The following is a 20,044-nucleotide window of genomic DNA, read 5'->3' on the forward strand; positions in this document are numbered from 1 at the left end:
GTTTTAGAGATCTGCTTGCCTCTGCCTCCTCTGTGCTGGGATTAAAGGCTTGCTATACCACCATGCTTGGTAAAAATCATTTTTTATTTGTTACTCATTTGAAATTTTTTTCAAGGCAAACATTTTATAGGAATCTAATACAGGAGAGTCTGAAGTGATAACCTGAAGTGGTTGCTCTTACAGAGGACCTGGGTTAGATTCCCAATGTATCTAGGTAGCAGCTAACAGCCACATTTAACTACAACCCTAGAGTATCCAAAGCCCTATTCTGGCCTCTATGGCCACTTCATGCATGTAGTTCACAGATATACATGCAGAAAAAAATTAAAAAATTACTTAACATGTTAATGCAGGAAAAAATGACAACAAAAATTTCGTACAGAGCTATCAAGTGACTCAGTGAATAAAGGAATTTGCCAACAAGCATGACAACCTGAGTTCAAGGTCAGTCCCTCTTGAAGAACCTTCTTGGTAGGAGGAACCAATTCTCATAGGTTATGCTCTGACTTCCAGAGGCATGCCAGAAGACGCCTACATACACATGCATGTACACACACAGAATAAATAAATGTAAAAAATAACCTTATACAGAAGTATATTCCTTACAAAGGGAATATTTCTAGTGCAGTTCTGAAATACTATTTTTATATAGTATTTTTATACTCTCAGGCCATATGAACATATGTATATTTACCTTTCCCGTGTGCATACATATACACCTTTTAATATCATAAGATTTTTGTTTTGTTTAACAGAAATGAGTTAGTTACATTTGCTAGTTTTCAGAAACACTTGGCAGATACATTTGTGACTTGTAGACAGAAACCTGAAAGTAAATCTATAATCTGAGGGCTGTCCTGATCATTTCAGCCTAGAGGGTTTTTGCTTTGTTTGTCTTAAGATCTGTAGTACTGTGCTGCTTTTGGGTACATCTAAGTGGCTAATATATTCTGCTGTGTTTTATGATTTAAAGAACACAAAATACTTATATATTGTTTTATTTCAGCTAGTTAGTGGTAGTTGAATCTGGAAGTTCTATTTTCTGTCTTTTGATGAAGTTTTCCTATTTCTGAAAAATATTACATGACATAATGTGGGATACAGTTTCTTGCTGAAAGTTCTTGCATAAAGAGCATATTGTTAACTCTTAGTTATACTGTGGAAAGAATATAATAAGCATTTTTTGTTTCATTTTTGTGTTGCTAATATTCCAAGTGTCCTTTTAACCCTTCAGATCAAGCCAATCAATGAACGACTAAGGGAGATTAAGGGCTGTAAAATGATGATTGATGTTATAAAGACTCAGTTACCTCAGCTAAAAAAAGTGATTCAGTTTGTTTGTGGAAATGGCCTTGTCTGTGAGACTGTGGAAGAAGCAAGACACATTGCATTCGGTGGACCTGAAAGACGGAAGGTGAGAGATTTGATCACACTTTCAGCTAAGTTGAAGCAGTGTTTATAAATGTTTCCCCTTCCCTCTCTCTTCTCTTATTCTTTTTTTGTTTGTTTGTTTGTTTGTTTGTTTTGAGACAGGGTTTCTCTGTGCAGCCTTTGCTGTCCTGGGACTCTCTTTGTAGGCCAGGCTGGCCTCAAACTCACAGCGATCCTCCTGCCTCTGCTTCCCAGGTGCTGGGATTAAAGGAATGTGCCACCACCACTCAGCTTCATATGTTCTTTTTAGAAGGAAAACCAGCATCGGACAACCTAAAATGGTTTCAGTTGATTTTTTTTTGTTTGTTTGTTTGTTTGTTTTGAGAAAGGGCCTCATGAATCTCAGGCTTGCTTTGAGCTTGCTCTATAGCTGAGGATAACCACAATAACTATGATCATCTTGCATCTGCCTCCCAAGTGCTGGGATTATAGATGTGCACTATCATGCCCAGTTGTATATGTGCCTAAGGTTGAACCCAGTGATTTATATTTAGGCAGGCACTCTACAAACTAAGCTACATCCTCGGCTCTTCTGTTGAGTTTTATAAAATTAACTTCAATAACATTTCTCTAATCACAAATTGTATCTTAGAAGTTCCATTATTACAGTATCTTAAGGCGGTTGAGTTTTTCACTTTTTGTAGATAAATGCCCTTGTTGGTCTGTGTTTACCCTGGATTTTTTATAAAAAGTCTGGTTTTAGTGACAGAGGAGGTGATTTAGTGGGTCAGAATGCTTCCTCTATAAATATGCAGATTTGACTTCAAGTAGCACCCACATAAGCCAGGCATGGCTCCACATACCCTTAATTCTACCATTGGAGGGCAGGGACATTTGGATTCTAAAATCTAGCTTGTTAATCTAAATAACAAGCATCTTTAGTGAAAAACATTGTCTCAGAACAGTAAGGCAGAGGGCAATAAACATAGGCACCCCATATCCTGCTCTGGCCTCTACACGCATGCGCATGCACTGATATCTTTATACACCAACACACAAATACAGATATATATATTTTTTCTCACCTGGACAGTTTGGATTTAGTTGAGCAATGCTAAATTATTGTTCAAGTAATTATATATTATTTTATAAAGTATATCGGTGCTTAAGTGCCTAAGCCATACAATAAGACTGGCGATGCTATATAATAAGTAATTAGTTATGTGATGTTAGTTAAGTTCCTAAACTCTTATTTTTTTCGTATCTAAAATTGAGGCGATAAGTAACTCTTTCATTAGAATTAAAGCTTACATTAAGTAACATTAGACATAATGCTGCCAGAATACCTAGCAAATAGTCCTCAAGCAAGTGGTAGCCACTTCATGAACAAATAACAGTTATCGAGAATGTCTAGCATCAAAAATCAATATAAAACAAGCTATTCTTCTGAGATTATCCATTCTTAATCATTTTTTAACGTGATTAATGCTGTATATTTATAAAATAGGTTTTTGTTTTATGTATATGAGTGTTTTGTCTCTGCATGTATATAGGTGCACCATGAGTGTGCTCAGTACCCTTGGAGACTGGAAAAGGACATCATCTTCTCTGGAACTGCAGTTACGCTGTGGGCTCCCATGTGGATTCTGGGAATCGAACGTAGGTCTTCTGGAAGCAGCCAGTACTCTTAACCACTGAACCATTTCTCTAGCCCCTATAAAATTGATTTTTAAAGATTGTATACTCAGTTTTAAAAAGCCATGTGAGGATAAGGCTATTTGTCCCTTAATTTAACCCTTATTTTCAGTTTATTTCTTTTTCACAACAACATGCTTTATATATTTTAAATTTTAATCTGGTTTATTTGTATATCAACTATATTCCAGAAATTTTTTAAAAAATGTGTTTTAGATTTGGTAAAACAATTTAGATAGATACCACATTTTCTTTCTTTCTTTCTTTCTTTCTTTCTTTCTTTTTTTTTTTTTTTTTTGTGGCAGGGTTTCTCTGTGTAGCTCTGGCTGTCCTAGAACTTGATCTGTAGACCAGGCTGGCCTCAGACTCACAAAGATCCACCTCTCTCTGCCTCCCAAGTGCTGGGATCAAAGGCATATGCCACCACTGTCTGGCTTAGATACCACATTTTCACAGAAATTCTCTCATCTCCAGTTTGTGGTTTTGAATTCCTGTAGACTTCCTGTATTTTAAATTTTTTACATTTCAAGTGACTTATAGTCTGGTTAATTTAAAAATAGTGGCATGTCTAAACTACATACAATACCAACAAACAACAATGTAAAAATTAACATTTCTGCTAGGCATGGTGATACACACCTGTAAGACCAGGACTTGGGAGATGGAGGCAGAAGGGTCAGGAGTTCAAGGTCATCCTTGGCTATTCAGTGTGTTTCAGACCAATTTGGACTACATACTACTGTCTCAAAAATAAAAATAAACAAAAAAAATAAGCATAGCTTCTCACAGGCCTGGAAAGATGGCTCAGCAGTTTAGAGTACTTGTTGCTCTAAACAGAAGACCTGGGTTCAATTCTCAGCACCCACATAGTGTCTCACAACAATCTACAACAATCCATTCATAGAGGATCTGATCCCATCTTTTAACCTTCACAGGCACCAGGCATGTGCATGGTGCACATACATACATACAGGCAGAATTTCCGTGCACATAAAATTAAATCTTAGAAACTAGGGAAAAAAGATACTAGCAAAAGAACAATATATAAGGCTGAGGGCAAAATGCTTGACTTAGGCTTTTGGTTCTTTTTCTCCTTATACCCACCCTGACAAATGTACACTAATGTGCAGTGTGGTGCCTGAAGGTGTCTGCACATGCAGATATTTCAAGAAACTAAGAATTTATAGACAAGTTTTGATTATCTTTGGGGAAAGCATCTGGGGGACAGAGCCAGGAACATTTTTCATTCTAATTAAGTAGAAACATTTATAAAATGTTGAAAACTGGACTGGAGAGATGGTCTACTGGTTAAAAGCATGGCTGCTCTTCCAGAGGACCTGAGTTTAATTCCCAGCACCCAAATGGCAGTTCTCAACTATCTGTTAACTCATCCCAGCACCTAAATGGCAGTTCTCAACTATCTGTAACTCAGTTCCAGAGGATCTAACACCCTCACACCAATAAACATAAAATAAAATGAAAATTATTTGTAAAATGTCAATAATTGATTATTTTATTCCTTTAAAGTACTTGCTTAGAACACTATAAACTCTGGACAATTTTGCCTTAACTTTAAATTTCTTTCTTTGGAGAATGCAATTGTTTGGGGGTAATTTTCATAGTATGCTGTTGATATACAGCTCAGAATCTTTAAAACAAAGGATTATATAATGCAAATGATTTTATATTAAATATAGTTTTGCATCTCAGTATTATGTATGTTGGAAGCTAGTATACAACTTATTTTAGACCTCTGGTTGCTTTTAATTTGTTGTCTAGCATTAGTAAAATGGGTTTTATATTTGTGATTTGTATTCCTTCAGAAATCTGTATTTTATTAGTAAAGTGCAGGAAGCGTTTTTCACATCTACAAAATCTTACCTACAAAAGTATCTTAAAATACATTTCTCTAAGGTTAAATGTTTTCATGATACAGGCAGTAGCACTTGATGGAACGCTGTTTTTAAAATCTGGAGTGATCTCTGGAGGGTCAAGTGACTTAAAGCACAAGGCTCTGTGCTGGGATGAGAAAGAGTTACACAGTCTGAGAGACAAAAGAGGCCAACTAGTCCAAGAGCTAAAGGTAAGCCTCATCATAAAGGTTGTGAAGTAACAGGGGATATGCAAAACTAAGTAATCTGTTCTTATTAAAATAAGTTCCTCCGATTGCTTGTTTGCTCTACATTTATTTATTTGTTTATTTTGGTTTCTGAGACAAGAGCTGACTGGCTATCCTGGAACTCACTGTGTAAGATAAAACTGACCGCAAACTCAAAGATACATCTGTTCTGCCTCCCAAGTGCTGAAATTATAGCTGTGTACCACCACATCCAGCTCTCTGCACACATTTTTGTATTAGGTATTATTACCTATTTAAGTTATTTATATAGTAACTAAATTAGTACTTACCCATATATGTTGTACATAATTTCTTTACATTTTTGAAAAGATTCATTTTGACTAGCATGGTGACACATACCTTTAATCTCAGCATTCTAGAGGGCAAGACAGGGGGTCTTTGTGAGTTCAGGCCAGCCTGATCTACATAGTGAGTCTTAGGACAGCCAGAGTTACATATTGAGACTGTGTCTCAAAAAAATTTTATTAAAAGATTTTATTATTTATTTGTGTGTTTGTACATATAACATGTATATATGAGTGTATGTTTATGTATGTGTATATATATATATATATATATATGTATGCAGGGGTTCCTACAGAGGCTATAACAGGGCATTGGATTCTCCTCCAGAAGGTTGTGAGCCACCATGTTGGTACTGGGAATGGAACCCAGATCCTCAGCAATATAAGCCAGTGCTCTTAACCTCTGAGTCATTTCTCCAGCTCCAAGCATAAATAAAATGTCAGTATAGACTCTTCATCAATATAGTAAGAGTATATGTATGACTATATAAAATTTGCTCTAAAAATATGGGATTTTTTGATACCACACTTTGCTGACTGGTTTTTATGTCAGACTGACATAAGCTAGAGTTGTTCGGAAGAGGAAGCCTCACTTGAGAAAATGCTCTTACCATATTGGTATGTGGTGTTATTTTCTTAATTGATAATTGATATGGGAGAGCTGAATTCATTGTGAGCAGTGCCACCCCTGAATGGTTGGTATTGGGTACTACACACAAGCAAGTTCAGCAAACCACGAGGAGCAAGCCAATAGGTAGCATTCTTCCATGGCCTCTGCATCCATTACTGCCTTCAGGTTGCTGCCTCGATTGAGTTCCTGCCCCGATTTACCACAATGATGGACAATTACCTAGAAGTTTAAAATAAAATAAACCCTCTGTACTCAAGTTGTTCGTGGTGGTTGTTTGTTTAAGATTTTATTTATTTATGTATGAGTGCTCTATCTGCATGTATACCTGCATGCTAGAATTGGGCATAAGATCTCAGTATAGATGGTTGTGAGCCACCATGTGGTTGCTGGAACCTGAACACAGAACCTCTGGAAGAACAGACAGTGCTCATAACCTCTGAGCCATCTCTCTAGCCCTGGAATTTTTGGTTTGTTGGTTGGTTCTGTTGGTTTTGTCTGTGTTTGAGACAAGGTTTCTCTGTGTAGGTTTAGCTATCCTGGAATTCTCTCTGTAGATCAGGCTGACTCTGCCTCCTGAGTGCTGGGATTAAAGGCATGCACTACCACCTCCCAGCAGTCAGAGTGTATTATCACAGCAATAGAAACCCTAATTAGAACACACTGGATAATATAATCCAAGATATAATTAGAAAAGTTATATGCTTGTATGTAGAAAGGGCATTTTATAAAATTCAGTAGCTGGACCTCGTTAAAATATTAAGTAAAAGAGTAATTGCTTCAGGGCCGAAGAGATGTGTGATGGTTATTCTTAGTTAACTTGATTACATCTGAAATTAACCAAAACCCAAACATGGAGGGGCATACCTGTGAGGGGGTTTTGTTTAAATAGGTGGGAAGATCCACTTCTAATTCAAAATCTTTGATGTAAGAAGACCTGTTGATGTACTTTTTAAAAACTTTTATTTACCTTTCTTTTATCTTCCTACTCCACCTCAATCCCTTCCAACACCCCAACACCAGGTAGAAAAGAGAAGGGGTTAGTGGGAAAGCTGCTTCCTGCTGGTTAGGGTCTTTGAGTTCCTTGGAGCCAATCCAATCCTTGTTTCAGGAGATCTCCAACTTCTTGTCTCAATGCAGTAATAACAACAGGAGATGAAGGGGGGAAGCAGCAGCAGCCTTTTGTTCTTTCTCGGAACTTCCACACTCTCTGGGCTCTGGCATTTATTCTCTCTCCAGAGTCCTCAGATTTAAACTATCTGCAGCTGGCAAACAGCTCCTTTCAGAGCCCACATGAAGCAAATAAACTGCTGTGGGCCATCTGAATCAGTCCCACATCCCACACCTGGGACCAAAACAAACATGTTTATATCCACAACATTTTCCCCTTTCTGTTAAAAACAGGGGGGGGGGCTGTTCATATAAATGAAACTTGCTGTTGCTTTCTTCAAAGGAGATAATCAAGAAAACAAGCCCTTTTGGATCAATAATTTCTTTTATAACCTGATGTCTTTCTGCTACTCTTTTTCTGGATCAACTCATACTTTTTGCTGTTGAGCCTAGAGCTAGGTTCCTAATGGCCAGAAGTTACCCAGATGTTCTTACAGAGAACAAAGTGCTGCCAGAACTCTAAATTCACTTGGCAGCTACTGGGAAAGCTAATTGTGATAATCTCATAATCTGAGGCTGCTCCTCTGCAGCTCAGTTTGTTCAAGATTAACCTTTATTTATTTTATTTATTTATTTATTTATTTATTTATTTTGAAATGGGATATTTCTATTTAGCCCTTAAGGCCTGTACAGCTTTCTGCTCCTCCAGGCTCCTAGAGGCTTTGGGAACTTGTTCAGAGCAGGGCTGGGTGGCAGCTGTGGAGAATTATGGCTCTTAGTTACAGGTGTTCTCCCTTTAAAGACCCACACCTTCTACTGGAAGCCTATATAAGGGTATGGAAGAAGGCGGTGTCAATCTTTTCCAACTTTCTCTAGCTTGCTCTCACTTTGCCAGCAAGTTCATCCTTTTATTAGCATTGAGCTTATTTCTTTAGGATTTTGGTATATACTGAAGACCATCAGAGACATCTAGCCTCATGGAATGAACTAGTAGATTCTTGGACCTTCCATTCATAGGCAGCTATTGTTGGATTAGCTGGACCACAGCCTGTAAATCATTCTAACAAATCCGATGGATGGATGGATGGATGGATGGATGGATGGATGGATGGATATTCATTCTATACATTCTCTTTCTCTAGAGAACCTTGAGTAATACAGATTTTGGTACTGGAAGTGGTTCTAGAGAAACAGAAGTAAAAGGATGGATATTTTATTTTAAGTACCTCGAATAAGCTTTCCAGTTTGTCAGCACCTCTAGTTACTGAAGCCTCTCTTGGGAGCTTGGAGAGTACTAAAAATCCATAGTGTGAATTATTTTACAAAATTAAGGAGACAAATGCATTTGATTATCTGATAAACCTGTTTTGAGTGACAATAGATCTGGTGACTTTGTATACAAAACTTCATACAGTTTGTGGAACAGTAGGGAAAATGATGATGCTGGTCTATTGTTCCTAACATCTCTGGATGAATTGACAAAGGAAAAGAATGAGCTCTGAGATAAAATTAACCCAGTTCTAGCATCTCAGGAAACATTGAAAGATAACAATGAACTTAGTGATAAAATTGACTGGGTCCAGCTGTGCATTAACAGCCTAAAGATCTCTAAATGTTCCCTTGAAGAGGATCTTCTCTCCATCAGCCACAGAGCTCAAGTTGCAAAAAAATCAAACCAAAGTCTTTATTATAAGGTTAGCTGAATTACAGCAAAAATTCAAGTCCCAGCCTCAGAGGGTGTTGTCAGTTAAAGTAAGGGCATTAATTGGTAAAGAATGAGATTCTGTAGCTTGGGGTGGCGCTGTATAGGAGGACCCTATTGAAGCTGAGAACTTTGATCCACTCTCTGTAGAAGCTATACAGCCACCCTTTGAAATGCTGTCTTTTCTGCCTTTGACAGACAATATTAATGTCCTTTGGAGCCCACCAATAGTTGCCTCTGGACCTATAACCAGACTTAAGGCAAAACAGGCTCCTAGAGGGGAGGTAGAAAGTGTAGTCCATAAAGAACTGCACTACACTAATAAACAACTTAATGATTTTACTAATTTGTTCAAGCAGAAGTCTAATGTGGGAATGGATTTTAAGGATATGGGATAATGGTCAAAGGAACATAAAACTGCATTAGGCTAAGTTTGTTGATATGGGCCCAATGAGTAGAAATTCTAGGTTTAATATGGAAGCTCGAATGGTTAAAAGTGGAAGGGGTGAGGAGGTCAGAAGTCTATTTGAATGATAGGCTAAAATACTTTTTTCAGAAGATGGCTTACTAAAAAGGAGATGGAGGTACATGATATTCCTTGGCTTAGTGTTGATGAAGGGATTTTAAGGCTCAGGGAAATTGCAATGCCTAGAGTAGGTTCATTGCATAAAACCTAATCTTTGACAAAGGGAAGACTCAGAAGTCATACCCTTCACTAATCCTGTAAGATGCAGGATGGTGAGAGAGGCAACAGTACAGTTGAGGATCTTTGTTGATGCCCTTTTCCTTTTGCCAGACCGTAGGTTTTGAGTCTCTGCTGCTCAGTTGGATGGATTAAACACAGTGGGTTTAAGTGGACCCTGAAGTAGCAGGAGCCAGGTGACAGTACTGAATCACCAAAGACAATGTGATTGTAGATATTGTAATGGACAGCACAAAGTAATAATGGCCTGACTGGTAATGGTCAGCAGAGACAATGATAATTTTTTGGTGGCATAATTTTTTTCCAAATAGGTAAAAGATATGAATATACCTTTGTGCATGTAAATTCTCATCAAAAGCTGACTGCAGCTGAGGAGTTCAATAATCAAGTAGATAGGATTACTGTGGAGAGTCAGCCTCTTTCCCCAGCCATTCCTGTCATTGTCCAGTGGGCCTATGAACAAAGTGGCCATGGTGGCAGAGATGGGAGTTTTGCATGGCTTCTACAACATAGGTTAACTCTTATCCAAATTGGCCTGGCTATGTCTCCTGCTGAGTGCCAGATCTGCCAACAGCAGAGACCAACAGTGACCCCCAGATATAGTACCATTCCTCAGGGTAACCAGCCCATGACGTGGTAACAGGTTTACTATATTGGATCACTTCCTCTGTAGAAAGGACAACTTTGTTTTTACTGGAATAGATATTTATTTTGGTTATGGATTTGCCTTCCTGCATATTCTGCTTCTGCCAAAACCACAAACTCTGGACTTACAGAATGCCTTATTCACTGACATGGTATTCCACAAAGTATTGCCTCTGACCAAGGAACTCATTTCACATTCAAGGAAATACAATAGTGGGCCCACTGTCATGGAATCTGCTGGTTTTGCCATGTTTTCCGAAGCATCTGGCCTGATAGAAAGATGAAATGGTATTTTGAAGATACAGTTCCAGGATGAATTATGTGGCAGCAGCCTAGAGGGCTGGGGAAGGGTTCTTATGTTTGTGATTATATATGGGATACTAATATGTTAGGCATAATTATGACCTGGTTATTGTTTTCATTTGAAAATTAATCATAACATAAGGAAATATAATGTTTGTCGATTTGACAGAGGGTGGACTTGTAATGGCTATTCTTAGTTGTCAACTTGACTACATCTTCCAAAAAGGGAGAGCACACATGCGGTGGGTTTTTGCAGAATTTGAAGTGGGAAGACCCACTTCTAATCTGAATCTTTGAGATGGGAACACCCACCTCTAAACTAGGCTACATCTGCTGGGAGCCTATATAAAGATGGAAGAAAGAAGCTCTGCTCTTTGCCCACTTGCTCTCACTCTCACTGGCAAGTCCATTTCTTTACTGGGCATTAGAGCCTACCTCTTATGGATTCTTTGGTATACTGAAGATCAGCTGAGATATCCAGCCTCATAGAACAACTACCGGATCCTTGGACCTTCCATTCGTGTGTAGCCATTGTTTGATTAGCTGGAGCACAACCTATAAGTCATTCTAATAATTTCTTTTCACTAGATATAGAGAGATTCATTCTGTAGGTTGTTACTCTAGAGAACCCGAACTTATACAAGATGGCCCAACAGTTAAGATTCCTTTCCTTTATAGCAGAAGACCCACATTTGTTTCCCAGCACCCATGTTGAGCAGCTTACAACCATTTGTAACTCTAGCTCTGGGGATCTGCTGTCCACATCTAGCCTTCACAGGCACTGCACACATATGGAATGTACACACCCACACACACTCAGAGAGAGGTGAATGAGAAAGAGAATTACGATAAAACACTTGGGCAAAGAATCCTGTTAGTGACTGAGAGAGCACTCACGAAATACAAAGACATGGTCACGAAATACAAAGACATGCTCATGATAGTATACAAATTGAGGGGGTTGGGGATTTAGCTGAGTGGTAGAGACTTGCCTAGCAAGTGAAAGGCCCTGGGTTAGGTCCTCAGGTATGGGGGTGGGGGTTAGAGGCAAAAACGTATACAAATTGAGATTGGCTTGTTTTTATTAATAAATCTTTAACATTTCAACATATAGTCTTGGTGAAATGTAAGGAAAAGAACATTTATCCACTGCTTACAGACTTAATTAAAAACAATAACTTTGAACAGTCAGTATCACTGTAATTATCTTACGTGAAATTAAAACACTAATACTAGAGAAACAATGGATGCCACTAAAGATATTTTAATAATTTTGGAACAGTCATACTCTGGAATAATATGCAGCCATTGAAAGGAAAGATTTTAAATTTCCAAAAGAAGCATGATTCAGAAAAGCACAATCTATGTGATTCCAACATTCCAACACAAATTCTCAGAAACTAATAAGTAGGGAGATCTATATTCATTTATGTATTTTAAGGAATATAGAGTGCTTCATTTACTTGTTGATTATTAAGATAAGTGAAGGCAGAAAAAAATGAAGACGGCAACCTCAAAGAAAATGCACTACAAATGTGTCACATGAACCCACAGAGGCTTGTGATGTGCACTGAATAGACAGCCCTCATTTTTTACTTCATGCCTGTCTTTTCTTGTTGTAAAGTTTGTTATTTTCTTTTGAGGAAGTTGTATGCTATCTTACTGCAAATGACAAATGTACTTACACACCCAAAGATCTTTGTGATACCATGTTTTTGCCTCAATGTGTCCATGTATGTAGTTCCCATGAAAGCCAGAAGAGGGCACTGGACTCTTGGGAGTAAAGTTATGAGTTACTCTATGGTTGCTGGAAATTGAACACCATGGTCCTCTGTAAGAGCATCCATTGCTCTTAATTACCAAGCAGTCACTTAGCACCCTCCTCCCTTTTTATGTGTACTGGTGTTATGCCTGAACATATGTCTGTGTAGCATATGAATGTCTGATGCCTACAAAGGCCAGAAGGGGGTACTGGATTCACTGGAACTGGAGTTAATAGATGATTATGAGCCACCATGTGGATGCTGGGAAGTGAACTCATGTTTTCTACAAAAGTAGCCAGAGCTATTAATCACTGAGATATCTCTACATTCCCCACACCTTTTACTGGAAGATATTGTTGAATGGTTGTATATATAATAGTGAGTCTTTATTATGATAGCACTGAATAGAAAAGCATCTTTCCACTGTAAAATGTTCTGACATTTCTCTATCTAGGAGTTAATGAAGACACTTCGCAAGGAAACAGATCTAAAACAAATACAAGCTTTAGTACAAGGAACCAATACACGACTCAAATATTCACAAAATGAACTAGAGATGGTTAAAAAGAAACACCTTGCTGCATTTTGCCAGGTAATGTAAACTTGTTGAAAGTTTGATGGAAATTTAAATCAGAACAGAATTTTAAAAATATTTACATAACTATGTAACTGTAGATACCTTATCCTGTGTTTAAGATTATATTGCAGCTGGGCAGTGGCGGCTCATGCCTTTAATCCCAGCACTTGGGAGGCAGAGGCAGGGATCTCGTCTTAGTTTGAAGCGAGCCTGGTCTACAAAGTAAGTTCCTGAACAGCCAGGACTGTTACACAGAGAAACCCTATCAAAAACAACAACGAAGACCATATTACAGTCCTTGATGATTTTTATAGTATTTAATCATGTTATTTGACTATATCAGTCTGTTGTAGCTAAAGATTCATTTATTGTAAAAGACATCTATTATATTTTTAGTCTTACTGTATAAAAATAAAATAGGTATGTTATTAAGCAGAATTTTTTTCTTATTAGGAACAATCTCAGCTACAAAGTGAATTACTAAATATTGATTCTCAGTGTACTATGTTGAGTGAAGGAATCAACAAACAGCAACAAAAAATTGAAGAATTTCAAGATAAGATAGATAAGGTAATAAATATTGCCCTTGTTATTAAATGGCATATTGAATATAGTTCTAGACTAGAGTTAGGGCTTCTTGGCTGTGTACACATGACTATGGATGCAAGACAAGCTTGGGAAATCATTCTTAGGATGCTGTTATTTGCTCATGCTCAGAACAGAGCATAACATCAAAATAACCAGTACAAAGGATCGTTTCCCATGATTTTGATTATCCACTGGGATTAACAGTATATTACTGCTGTATCAGTCATATCACATTCATGTCCAAAAATTTTTAACGTGACTTTATATTCAAATACTATTGTATTTGATGCTAAATAATATTTTTTTGGATTGAGATTGTGCCAGTTTTTAATTTATTCCTAATTCTGTGTTCTAACCTTGAGTTGTTTACACTCTCCAAGATAAAAGATAGGGTTTTGTTTTTTTATGTAGAATGTTGTATTTTGGCAGGGCTAATGTCTACAGCTTTATATCAGACTGAATAATACCAAGCCAGCTCATGAGCTTTATTCATATAGTTTTCTGAAAAAGAAGTTTGAAAACAAATGAGCATAGTTTATGGAGATAAAGGAAGAGAAAGCACTGGGCTGAATGCTCCAATTACCTCTTGGCCTACATCAAGAAAAGCTAAGAATGAAAAATTATATTTTAGCACTGCTTGTGTATTTTTTAAAAGTGGTTACTAAATCAGTTGTTTTAAAATTATTTAAAAGGTAGAAGATGACATATTCCAAGACTTCTGCAAAGAAATTGGTGTGGAAAATATCCGTGAATTTGAAAACAAACATGTTAAACAGCAGCAAGAAAATGATCAAAAAAGGTATTTTTGTTTAAAAATTGGTACACAATATTGGTATATATGTAAAGAAAAATATTCCCTAATTTAAAGGAATTATGCTGAGATAGGCTTTATTGCAGTTCAAGAAAAAACAGTAATAGTGGGCTTGTAGTACAGCAGTTGATCACATTTGTCTCGCATACATAAGACCCTGCTTGGGTTTTATATTCAGTGCAATCACTTACAGTACTGTTTGTGTTTGATATTTAGTACTATTACTACAGAGGGTGAAGAAGCTAGTAAAACTTCAGTTTCTTACAAAGACGTAATAGAAACTACAACAAAAAGGAAAGCCATATTAGTTCTTTTTATAAAGAGGTTGATTTCTCCCAAAGTTAATCTACATTTAAACACTATCTATATGTGGACATGATATTTTAAATAGGCTAATTCTAAAGTTCACATATGAAGTAAACAAGAAAAATGTGAAAGTCATGAGAAGTGAGACTAGAGCTCCCATATTACACTCTCATTTTAGAGATATAAGTTTATATGTGAATGTCTGTATGTATGTTATAGGCACACATGTAAGACTTTCTGTTGAAGACAGAAGAGTGTTAGAACTCCTGGAAATAGAATTAAACAAAGTTGGAAGCCACCCCGTGTGGGTGCTGGGAACCAAACTCAGCCTTCTAAAGGACAGCAATCGTTCTTAACTACTGTGCCGCATCTCTAGCCCTAGTTCCCAGATTTTAAAAAAAGCCTTGAGGTACTAGCTCATAAGTAGAGTTCAGAAATATGTTTACAAGGTTTGTATTTGATATTTAATGTCAGTGGACAACTTACATTTTACATTTTTTAAATAAATCACATTGAGATAGATGTGATTTAAAAAAAAAACTTAATCCCATTTTCATTCCTTAGACTTATTTATATTCAGTTTGAATCAAAAATCTTAATGTAAAAAAAAATAATAGACTATGTCATAAGCAAATTTTAAAAATAATCACTTGGGGCTGGAGAAATCACTCAAAGTTTAAGGGCACTGTACTGGTTGTTTCTGCTGAGGACTGATGTTTAGTTTCCAGCAATGGTGTTAGAGGGCTTACAGCTGTCTGTAACTTCAGCTCCAGGGCATTCACACCTTCCTCTGGCCCCTGTGAGCATCCATATGCATGTGCCATATACACACAGAAAATCACGCATAAGTAAAAATTAAAAATTAAGTCAGGTAGTGGTGGCATATGCCTTTAATTGCAGTACTCAGGAGGTAGAGGCAAGTGGATCTCTTTGAGTTTGAGGCCAGCCTGCTCTACATAACTAGTTCCAGGACACCCAAAGCTATACAGAGAAACCCTGTCTCAAACAAAAAATAAAAATAAAAATAAGGGCTGGAGATATAGTTCAGTGGTTAAGAGCCCAGGTATATGGTGGCTTATGTCTACCTCCTAGGAATGTTGTCTTTTGGCCTGCACAGACACTGCATGCTTGTAGTGCACATACATGCATGTAAAACACCCATACATTTTAGGGGTTTGTTTTGTTTTGTTTGTTTGTTTTTTGTTTTCCATTTAAAAACTTTAAGTAGAACCTTATCTGGGCATGGTGGGTGCTATCTTAAAAAAAAAAAGAAAAAAGCTGAGGAGTGACTGGAGAATGATGACTCAGCAGTTAAAGCATTTGTTGCTCTTGAAGAAGACCTGGGTTAAGTTCCCAGCATTTATATGGTGGCTCACAACAGTCTGTAACTCCAGTTCTAGGGAATATGATGGCCTCTTTTGACTTCTACAGGCACCGAAGACACACACACACATCATAAATTATAATTTTAAATGAAATACAATTAGTTTTTTCTTAAACTTACCTTGTATATCCTGAAACTGGCTAAACTCATTAGTTCTTTTACCTTTTGATAAATTTTTTAGGGTTTCTACATAGAGAGTCATATTTTCAGTAAATAAAAAGTTTTGTTTCTTCCTGACTAGTTGGTATTTTTTCTTATTTCTTTTTCTTATCTGTTCCACTAGCTTCGTAATATTAAATATAAGTAGTGTAAGTCTTAAGGGCAAAGCATTCAGACTTCTAGAGTAATGTGTATAAACTTTAAGATACTTCTGTCAAATTGAAGAATTCTTCATGGAAATTCTCACTGTATGTGAGTGTTGATTTTTTAAAAATATTTTCTCAGGTAACTATTTAGATCCTTGAACAATTAGAGTTTTTAAAGTTATTAGTATGTTAAGTTTCAGTAATAAATTGTATTGATTTTTCAAATGTCCCAACAGCCTTGCATACCTAAAATGAGCCCAATTTAGTCATGATGTACTATCCTTTTTAAATATTTTTGGATTTGCTAAAAATACTGTTGGGAATTTTGTGTCTCTTTTAAGTATAATAGCCTATAGTTGTGTTGTTTAGTTTAATATCATTGTAGTGTTTGGTATCAGGGTAATGTTAAACTTGAGCTGTGCAGTCTCTTATCTTCCTTCTGAATGAAGGGGACTGTATAGAATTGGTTTCTTTCCATTTGACTACCCGTCATTTTATGGAAAGATTTTTACTTCCAGTGTCTTTAATAAATACAGTTACTCATCATTTAGTCTATAGTACGTTTCTTAGGCGAACTTTGGTTGTTTTTGTCTTTCCTGAACTTTCTGTATTTTATAAGTTGTCAAACCTAAAGTTATTTTAAATATACTTTAAAGCTGGGTGTGGTAGTACATGCCTTTAACCCCAGCAGTACTAGGGAGGCAGAGACAGGTAAATCTCTGAATTAGAGGCCAGCCTGGTATGCTAAACTAGTTCCAGGACAGTTAGGACTATACAAAGAAACTGTGTCTCAAACAACGGGGAAAAGAAGAAATTTAAAAAAAAGTCAAATATAATATGCACAACCTGAAGCAAAAAGCCTGGTTTTTAATAGAATATCAGAAAATTTGGCAATGACAGTGCTATTTTAAGGATATTTTTAGGATATAGTAGTTTATGGTTATACTTAACAGTCACTTTCATAAAACATTCCTGATGAAATTACCTAGTATCTGGTATTTGCTTCAGATAATACAGAAACTGTGAATGGTACTGTAGATGAAATAAGAGTCAACATGAATTGATAATTATTAATTGGGTGAGTTGTATAAGGTTTATTATAGCATTCATTCTACTTTTGTGTTTGAAATTTCCTATAAGAAAAAAGTAAAAGGGGCTGGAGAGATGGCTCTGTAGTTAGGAGCCCTGACTGCTCCTGGAGAGAGGATCCAGGTTTATTTCCAGCTCCCACATCAGGTAGCTCACAATCACCTATAACTCCAGTTTCAAGGGATATGATGACCTGTAGCCTCAGGGGACATCTGCACAAGTGTGATACACATTAAAAAAAAGTTAAAAGAATCAGTGCACTTTTCTTACCACTTACAATGCTTGACTTTATTATACTAGATTAGAGTTTGAAAAACAAAAAACTCGGCTTAATATTCAGCTTGAATATAGTCGAAATCAGCTTAAGAAGAAACTGAATAAGATCGACATATTAAAAACGACTATCCAGAAAGGCAGAGAAGACATTGATAACCTAAAGAAGGTAATTTGTTATGGGTGGCTGAAGTTCAAGTTTGTTGAAGTTATGCCTTTCATTGAGTGGCAGGTTTTTGAGCACCTAATGGTGTCTCATTGGGATTGGAGCTACATATTCCAGAAATATTAAAGCAAAACTAACAGTACTGATTAGTTATTGGATCTTAATTGGGAATAAGACAGAGATGCTGGAGGTGACTCACGCATGTAAATGATGGGAGAATTCTAGACTGGAACTACAAACTTAAGAATTATTGGTTTACTGGTGCACACCTGTTATCTCAGCACTCGAAGAGACAGAGACAGGCAGATCTCTGTGAGTTTGAGGCCAGCATGGTCTACAAAGTGAGTCCAGAACAGCCAAGGCTACAGGGAGAAACCCTGTCTTGAAACTCCCCCCACCCCCCAAAAAAAAGAATTGCTGGTTGAGTTCTCCTTTGCTCTGTTTTCATAGGCAATTTCACTGTGTATCCAGGCTTGTCTCAAACTCAAAATTCTGGTGAAGGCTCGTAAGTTCCATGCATGGCAGGAGTTTGTAGGGTAAATTAAAACCAATAACAAGGGCTCAGACTAAGGAAGATGGAGAGCATGGTCCAATGGAGAAACAGTTGGGATTCTAGAAAACTCAGAAATTTTAGGAGGAAAACCAAAAGAGGAGGCAGTACAGAAGCCCAGCACTGTGGGAAGGAGGAAGTGATAAAAACTGTTAAGATAGGCTAGCATTTTATAGTCTCATGAGCACTTCCACTGGACGAATGGAACACAAATCAGGTGGCAGCAGGTTAAAGAGTGGATTCAAAATGAACGACAAAGGCAGGGAATGATTACCAGCTTCCAAAATCTATAGAATAAAATATGGTCATAATTTGTAACAGCAGCATACGAGATGAGGGTGTTTCTCTTAGGGTGAGTAGGTGTTCTTACAGATAATGGCAAAACTTGTTTGTATTAATATAAAACATATATTATGTGCATACACACAACTACTATATACATTATGTAATATATATGCATTATATATAATATATAGTTGTAAGTATATTTTATATATATATATATATATATATACACACACACACAAATTCTCTCTCTTCAGACTGAAGAAGAGTGTCTGAAAATTGTGGATGAACTCATGCTGAAGCAAGAGCAAGTTAGGGAAATATTTGCCACTCAGAGTTCCAACATTGAGAAAATTCATACTCAAATTGAAGAAGAACGCAAGAAGTTTTTGGCTGTTGATAGGTAATTAATAATTCAGTTTGAAAAACCTGGCTAATAATTTAAACTTATACTTACAACTTGATATTTATTATCTAAACTTGTCTGAATGTTTACCCTTTGTTGCCTTTGATCCCATGTAGCATCTTCAAAATGTTCTAATTTGGAGAAAACCATGATAGGTGATTAGTTGTTTATAGCAAAGCTCCTTTTGGTGGCTGAAACATGAACCCATGTGTAGTCCTTTACCCTAAATCTCTTTTGATAGTGCTATTTTCCTGTCATCCAGGGATCCCCTCTTGTCTATGTCTTTGCACTTACAGCATTATCTGGTACATAACAAGTTTATGTGCCATCGTGATGATGACAATGTCTTGAAACAGCTGATTTTTGTCAGAATGACATGTTTTCCTGTGTTTGACCAGACCATGTACACTTTCCTTTGCTCAACCCTTGGCTTGTCATAATTTTCCTCACTATCTAGAGACCTTCAGTGCTTTCAGATTCAACTCTTGTATTTAGTTTAAACAGGATCATTTCTGCTTCTCTTTACATTCTTGAAAAACATCTATCTTCTTCCAACTTCCATTGTATCTTGATCTCTTCCTTCCTTCATTTTTTTTTCCTTTTTGTCCTTTATCTGTTTAAAGGTCCTTGTTGGCTTAGTGTTAACCCTCATACCCCACTTTCAGATAAGGCATTCCATGGGTGGTGGAAACCAGATTGTCAGGGATGCAGTAATTTATCTATTATCTGTCTGCTAAGACATTCTTCTAGTTTAAGCTTCTAAAATATACAGCCTATCTGCAGAGGAAATGCAGGTTGAAAATGCAGATTTAACAAAGTATTTGGGGATAGGTATGGTGCCACACACCTGTAATCTCAGCACTGAGAAGGTGGAAGCAGTAGAGTCCAAAGTTGGAGGTCAACTAGGGTTAAATAGCAAAACCTTGTCTCAAAAAATTAAGTAATTGAAGGAAAGCAGTC

The 20,044-nt window shown here is 36.9% G+C and overlaps 1 protein-coding gene across 2 annotated transcripts in view; it reads left to right on the plus strand.

Moving 5' to 3' along the window:
* Smc1b (structural maintenance of chromosomes 1B) overlaps window positions 1-20,044 on the plus strand; it is a 58,603-nt gene that overhangs the window by 18,951 nt on the left and 19,608 nt on the right. For both annotated transcript variants that reach the window (XM_021630892.1, XM_060390549.1), the window contains exons 11-17: window positions 1,235-1,414; window positions 5,003-5,149; window positions 12,799-12,936; window positions 13,375-13,491; window positions 14,202-14,308; window positions 17,705-17,846; window positions 18,936-19,081. In XM_021630892.1, the coding sequence (XP_021486567.1) occupies window positions 1,235-1,414; window positions 5,003-5,149; window positions 12,799-12,936; window positions 13,375-13,491; window positions 14,202-14,308; window positions 17,705-17,846; window positions 18,936-19,081 (977 nt within the window). The remainder of the gene's footprint in view (window positions 1-1,234; window positions 1,415-5,002; window positions 5,150-12,798; window positions 12,937-13,374; window positions 13,492-14,201; window positions 14,309-17,704; window positions 17,847-18,935; window positions 19,082-20,044) is intronic.

This window comes from Meriones unguiculatus, chromosome 8 (genome assembly GCF_030254825.1).
Source record: "Meriones unguiculatus strain TT.TT164.6M chromosome 8, Bangor_MerUng_6.1, whole genome shotgun sequence".
Classification (NCBI taxonomy): Eukaryota; Metazoa; Chordata; class Mammalia; order Rodentia; family Muridae; genus Meriones; species Meriones unguiculatus.